Source organism: Gymnoscopelus microlampas (genome assembly GCF_963454915.1).
Source record: "Gymnoscopelus microlampas genome assembly, chromosome: 8".
NCBI lineage: Eukaryota > Metazoa > Chordata > Actinopteri > Myctophiformes > Myctophidae > Gymnoscopelus > Gymnoscopelus microlampas.
The window spans coordinates 23,770,960-23,778,110 of NC_139945.1; the positions used below are offsets into that span (position 1 = coordinate 23,770,960).

General features: G+C 38.5%; 1 protein-coding gene across 1 annotated transcript; it reads left to right on the forward strand.

Moving 5' to 3' along the window:
- Positions 1–495: 495 nt before the first annotated feature.
- Positions 496–6,486, forward strand: LOC311050523 (carbonic anhydrase 9-like; the record flags this gene model as incomplete). Its single annotated transcript, XM_084064608.1, has 7 exons — positions 496–553; positions 1,426–1,602; positions 2,665–2,810; positions 3,565–3,654; positions 3,782–3,848; positions 4,619–4,731; positions 6,379–6,486. 7 exons carry the CDS (start codon positions 496–498, stop codon positions 6,484–6,486), a joined length of 759 nt encoding a protein of 252 aa, XP_083920734.1.
- Between the last annotated feature and the right edge of the window lie 665 nt (positions 6,487–7,151).

The window sequence follows — 7,151 nt, forward strand, 5'->3', positions numbered from 1 at the left end:
GCGTTGTGATCTTGTCGATCGACACTTTTTTGGCCAATGTTACCCTCCCATATGGATGCTAGGGGGTTAAGTGGTTAACCCATTAAGACCTGAGGCGTTTCTTTAAAAAAATCCAAATCCTAACAGTTTTTGAAAAAAATCTAAAACATATTTTTTCAAGATTTTTCCAAAATAGCAGATCTACAAGCTTGTATATCTGCTATTTTTGAATAGCTAAAGAAATCTAAAGTGACACAGATGCGTTCCAGGTCTTAATGGGTTGTTAAGTACGTGTTTAAAAAAATATATATTATTGTCTTAACCCAGAAGAGTTTAATACTGGGAAGGCACATGCAACTCCTGGGTGCCTTCAGAGATGTAATTTCTTTTGGAAAATGTAAAAGTTTCATGCACTTACAATAGTGTGGCAACAGCTGTATTGGAAGAGAAATTGCAATAGAAATTGTATTCAGTCAATGTAACCCAATGTCAATCGTTCTGCTGTGTCTTCCAAAGATGCAACTATCCTGCCTTCTGCTGTGTCTGTGCTTTAGCACACTTGCTGCAGCCTCTGGTGAGTACACCAAAAAGTATTATTATTTGAGGGGGATCTAGGGGGTCCCCAACAGAATTGGGTAATATAGCAACTACTTTAACCCCATAATACGTCGGCTATTTGAAAATGGCCGATCTACAACACTGTCTCTCTGCATGTATGTGATCATTTACCTTGTGAGTCGCTCTGGATAAGACTTGAGAGTGTCTGCTAAACAGTGGTGTAAAGTAACTAAGTACATTTACTCAAGTACTGTACTTAAGTACAATGTTGAGGTACTTTTACTTTACTGGAGTATTTCCAATTGTCTATAGTTTTACTACTACTCCACTACATCTCAGAGGCAAATATTCTACTTTTACTCCACTACAATTATTTGAATTATTTAGTTACTAGTTACTCTGCAGATATTAATTATTACATTATAAAACATACATGCATATTACATTAACCACTTATCCCCATTTCCTACCTAGTCTATTTGAAAATAGCCGATCTACAAGCTCACAATGTGTCGCATCGTGAGCTTGTAGATCTGCTATTTTCAAACATTTTAGCACTTTTACTTTTGGTACTTTAAGTACATTTTGAATGATACCAATACTTTTGTACTTTTACTCAAGTACATTTTGAATTTCTGACTTTTACTTGTAACGGAGTACTTCTACGTTGCAGTATTGATATTTTTACTTAAGTAAAACATTTGAGTACTTTTTTCCACCACCGCTGCTAAATGTGTAAAATGTCACCTTTCAGGAGGCAGTAATTGGTGCTATCATGGTTATGGCTGTGGTGAGGACAACGTTTTTATACATCTGGATCAAAATGCTGGTACATTATTCTCAGGTGTGTGTGTGGTATATTTATTAAGTCTTCATTTTTTCTGTCAGAGACCCTTTGCTGCAACTGGACACTCATCTCAGGGGCTTTCTGTGGAGGGATTAGGCAGTCCCCCATTAATATTGACACCAGCCAACTCGTCAACGACCCCAAACTCCAGAACTTCAAGCTTGACGGCTTCTCCAGCCGGCATGTCTTAAAGTCTCTGACCAACACTGGCCATACAGGTAATAATACTTTACCAATACTCATTACATCCAGCGGTGGACAAATACTCAACCCCAGTACTTGAGTCAATGTATCGATACTCCTTTTTCAACATTAAAAACATTTCATTGCCCCATGCCTTCCCCCCAGCACTAAAACAAGTTCATTATTTGTCTTTTGTTCTCGCAAATCATCATACCCTCAGTTATGTTTCATAAAAAAGGAAAATAAATGACAATAATGATGGTAACAATAGTAATGGATAACAGAAAACGGCTACAGCAGAAATAATAACAAATACATAGTTATATATACATTCAAGTGTTTTGTATAGATACTCCTGGTAAATATTTGTTAAGTGAATTACTGGAGTGCTTTTATAAATAATGCAAATGTATTTCCCATTTTTATAAAATAATACAAATGTATGTACCTAAGTACTGTACTTAAGGATAATTTTGAGGTACTTTTACTTACAAGGAGTATTTCCAATTGTCTATACTTTTACTTCTACTCCACTACATCTCGGAGGCAAATATTGTACTTTTACTAGTTACTTTGCAAATATAAATAATCACATTATAAAACATACAATAACCACTTTAGCCTTATTTTATAGGCTATTTGAAAATAGCCGATCTACAAGCTCACAATGTGTCGCATCGCGAGCGTGTAGATCTGCTATTTTCAAACATTTTAGCACTTTTACTTTTGGTACTTTAAGTACATTTTGAATGATACCAATATTTTTGTACTTTTACTGAAGTACATTTTGAATTTCTGACTTTTACTTGTAACGGAGTACTTCTACAATGCACTTGTAGATCTGCTTGTAGATCTGCTATCTTCTAAAGATTTGTATACATTACAGTGAAATGGGACATTCTGCTAAATGAGTACTTTTGGTACTTCAAGTATATTTTGATACCAATACTTTTGTACTTTTACTCAAGTAAATGTGCATTTCCTGACTTTTACTTGTAACAGAGTATTTCTACATTGATACTTTTACGTAAGTAAAACATGCAAGTACTTTTTCCACCACTGGGTTTTAGTGAAGTGTGTCCTGCACACTTCACTAGGTCCACAGGTTGCAGTGAGTGGAGGAGGCCTCAAAGGAAGCTACTCTGCGGTCCAGTTCCACTTCCACTGGGGAGCAGTGGAAGATCCTGCACTCTATCACCCTGGCTCAGAGCACACCGTCAATCACAACAGATACCACATGGAGGTATTATATATACCGCAGTGGTTCCCAGGGGGTCCCCAGATGATTTTTGGGGGGGGGGGGTCCCCAGATGATTAGCCTAACCCTTTAAGAGCGGGAACGCATCCGTGTCATTTTAGATTTCTTTGGCTATTCAAAAATAGCAGATCTACAAGCTCATAGCACGGCACCGAGTGCTGCGCTATGAGCTTGTAGATCGGCTATTTTTTTTAAATCGTGAAAATGTGTGCAAATCTTTGAACATGTACATATTTTTTGAAAGCGAACATTTGTAAATCAAATCTTTTGAGTCTGGGGATTGTACAAATGTTTTTTTTAAACATATGTTGCTATATTCAGTAGTTCTCAAACGTTTTCATGTCAAGGACCCCCAAAATGATATGCATTTGGCTGCGGAAACCCCATCTCAAAATATTTTGTTCCAGGGACCCCCAAAAGCAAAGATTTGAGTTACAAATGTTCCCTTTAAAAGTAGATTTTTTTTTCAAAGATTTGCACATTTTCACGATTTTTCAAAAATAGCAGCTCTACAATACAAGCTCATAGCGCGGCACTCGGTGCCGTGCTATGAGCTTGTAGATCTGCTATTTTTGAATAGCCAAAGAAATCTACAAATGACACGGATGCGTTCCCGGTCTTAATGGGTTAATGTGCAGCATTGTTTGCCCACTCGACAGTAAACGAGCCAACGTACAGTGTATAAGTGTAAGTGACAATTGAATCACTTTTAAGACCAAAATGTATTTGCTGTTCATAGATGCACATTGTGAGCCTGAAGACAGGTCTGACTGTGGCCCAGGCCCTGGCTCTCCCAGCGGGAATCGCCGTTCTGGGGTTCTTCATAAATGTACGTTGCCACACGTTTCTAATGGTTTCACAAGAAGAAAAAAAACGGGGATAAAACAAATATCTGTGTTATGCTTGAGAAGCAACATTATGAACAATGAATAAAGCATTTCCTATTTTCTCTGTAGGCAGAAGGCCCTAACACCCAACCATGGACGGACTTCACCAATTACCTCCAGTCCATCAAATCTAAAGGTTAGTCCACTACCATGGTGCTCACCTCTAAAGGTTAGTCCACTGCTATGGTTCTCCCCTTATGTACCTCACCTCTAAAGGTTAGTCCACTACCATGGTTCTCACCTCTAAAGGTTAGTCCACTGCCATGGTTCTCACCTCTAAAGGTTAGTCAACTGCCATGGGGGTGCATTTCGCCTTTCCGACATGTTGACTTTCCGACGTTGACGAACCCTATACCTAACCCTAACCCTAACCGCACGCGGAAGCCACTAGTCGGAGTGGCGAGATGTCGGAATGGAAGGAGAACCCCCTGCCATGGTTCTCAAACCTTTTACTTCCAAGGACCCCCATAACTCTCGAGAGTGTATAAATAGAACCGAATGGACCCCCTGTTTCAGCTGCAAGCTTATTAGAAATGATATATTTTTTTCTGTTGTTTTTTAAAGTTTGTTATCAGGCATTTAATTCATGAAAGCGGTCAGAAGACTTCTTTATTACAAAATTGACAACGTTTCGATATGCTTCAGCGGATCGAAGCGTTGTCAATTTTGTAATAAAGAAGACTTTACCGGTGTGCTGGGTCTAACTCTTTGAAGTTGAGCCTTTCTAGCCCAGAACCCAGTCGATTTACTTAGGTTTCCTTTGAATTAATTTATGAAAAAACATAAACATTGAAATCTGGTTTCTGACTGATGGCAACAATATTATGTACTTTTATGTATTTTTCTCTTCAGACACTGCGGTTAATATACAAGATAATCAGATCTCTCTCAATGATCTGATTGGAGATGTGGATCTGACCAAATTCTATCGCTACAACGGTTCTCTGACCACCCCCACCTGCAACGAGGCAGTGGTTTGGACCATCTTCAAGGAGCCCATTAAAGTTAGCCTCGCACTGGTGAGCACACACGCACACGCGTGTGATAAATGTGTCAAATTGGAGAGACTATCGCATGAGGTTAATGTCATGCTGTTGTGCAGTGGTGTAAAGTATCTAAGTACATTTACTCAAGTACTGTACTTAAGTACAATTGTGAGGTTTTTTTTTTTTCTTTTTTACTTTAGTGGAGTATTTCCAATTTTCAATACTTTTACTCCACTACATCTCTGAGGAACATATTGCACTTTTACTCCGCTACAATTATTTGAAAACTTTAGTTACTTTTTTGATTTGGCTTTTTATTACTAAACAGTAGTGATGGTCGGGTTTTTTCATGACCCGCCCCGCGACGAAACCCAACCCGCCTCAACCCGCCCCGCGAACCCATATATAAATCTATGGCTCAACCCGCCCCGCGACCCGCGATTTTTTTTATTCTGTAAAATCATGGTTAGAAAATAATCCCCAAGTGTATTCAAACTGTTTTATTGTTATTATTCTTATTCTTATTAGGAATAAAGACAAAACAAGAGCATGTGATTTTTTATTTTTATTTTTTGCGTGTGAGCGGCTGACCCGCTCACCCGCAGCCCACATAATTGCCTCCGAAATTCTGACTTGACCCACCCGCGCCGCGGGTTGACCCGCGGGTCCCGCGGGTTAAGGGGCAACCCGCGCATCACTACTAAACAGCATTAACCACTTAAGGTCTATACATAGTTCGACTATTTGAAAATAGCCGATCTACAAGCTCACGGCACGTTGTGAGCTTGTAGATCAGCTATTTTCAAATAGTCTAAATAATAGACCTTAAAGGTGTAGTGAAATGAAAAACATGTTTTGTACACTTTTAGAGCATATCCGTGGTCATCATATGGGCATACCTAACAATAGATGCCAAAAAAAATGAAAAAAACCCATTTTTGTGTATTTTTACATCTAAAGTCCCTAAAAAGCCAATCTTAATTACTTCCTGTAAACGAAAACGTGCTGCGTGATGACATAATACAGCCTTCACGAATATAAATGAATCTTGATTACATGCACCTGTTTGATTCCCATAGCTGCACGTTCTTCAAACACAGCTGATTTTAATTACAGAGATACTCCGTTTTGAATCTCATTGAAGATGAGTGTATTACTCATTTTAAACTTCATCTGCACACTAAAATATGTATCTGAAAACATAGGTTAGAAATAAGCCAGGTAGTAGCAAACGTGCTTCACTGGCCGTCTCTCTCTCACTTGTAAACAAACACTAGCCGTGTGCCAGCACGGCTGAAGTGATTGAGATCCAACGTCCCATAGCCTGAAGGGATGGGACCTTCTGATTGGTTTAGAGTCGTTGAGCCGACGTTTCGGGCTGAACCTTCAAAATAAAATGACCGAAAATGTCACTTCAGTGCGTCTTTAAGTACTTAATGCTATTTCGGCTATTTGAAAATAGCCATTTGAAATGGGACATTTCTGCATAATGAGTACTTTCACTTTTGGTACTTTAAGTACATTTTGATGCAAACACTTTTGTACTTTTAGTCAAGTCAATTTTGAATGTTTAACGTTTACTTGTAACGGAGCATTTCTACATTGCGGCATTGATGCTTTTAACTTGAGTAAAAATATTTACGCCACTGCTGTTGTGTCACACTGTCATTTATGTTTTAGATCAAGCTGTTCCCAGTTCAGACTGAGCTCTACAACGTGTATCGGCCGACACAGCTTCTGAACGGACGTTTGGTTTCTGGATCCCCTGCCATATTTGCCACTGACTGATGATGCTAAATACAGCCGTCTTTGTTTAGTTGCATTCTGTGAGCTCATCCATGGTGCTATGATGATGATCACTGCAGTAAATGACAAACTTGCTTAATAAACATGCAGTACAGTATATCGATTGGTTTGATTTCTTAACATCACGACCCTGAATCTCAGTGGTGTAAAGTAACTAAGTACATCAAGTAGGCTACTGTACTTAAGTACACTTTTGAGGATTTTTACTTGTAACAGTAGTTCTACATTGTGGTATTGATACTTTTACTAAAGTAAAACATTTCAGTACTTTTTCCACCACTGTTGAAGCTATTGCAGAATGGCCGATCTACAAGCGCATATAACGTTGTCTTCGTGTTATGAGCTTGTAGATCAGCCATTTTCAAACATTATAGTACTTTTACTTGTGGTACTTTAAGTACATTTGGATACCAATACGTACTTCTACTTAAGTAAAACATATGAGTACTTTTCCACAACTGTTTAAATGAATGTATTAAACTTTACAAACCTTGTAGGCCTACATATTATTTTCTAAAATGACGTTTAATTCTGAATTTAACCAAAACTAGAGTTTATTTTGAACCTTACATAGTAGTTCACCTTTAAAAACACAACTTCATGGCCGGTGTAGCGGTCCAGGCACCAAGGCTCGGGTTCGAGTCCCG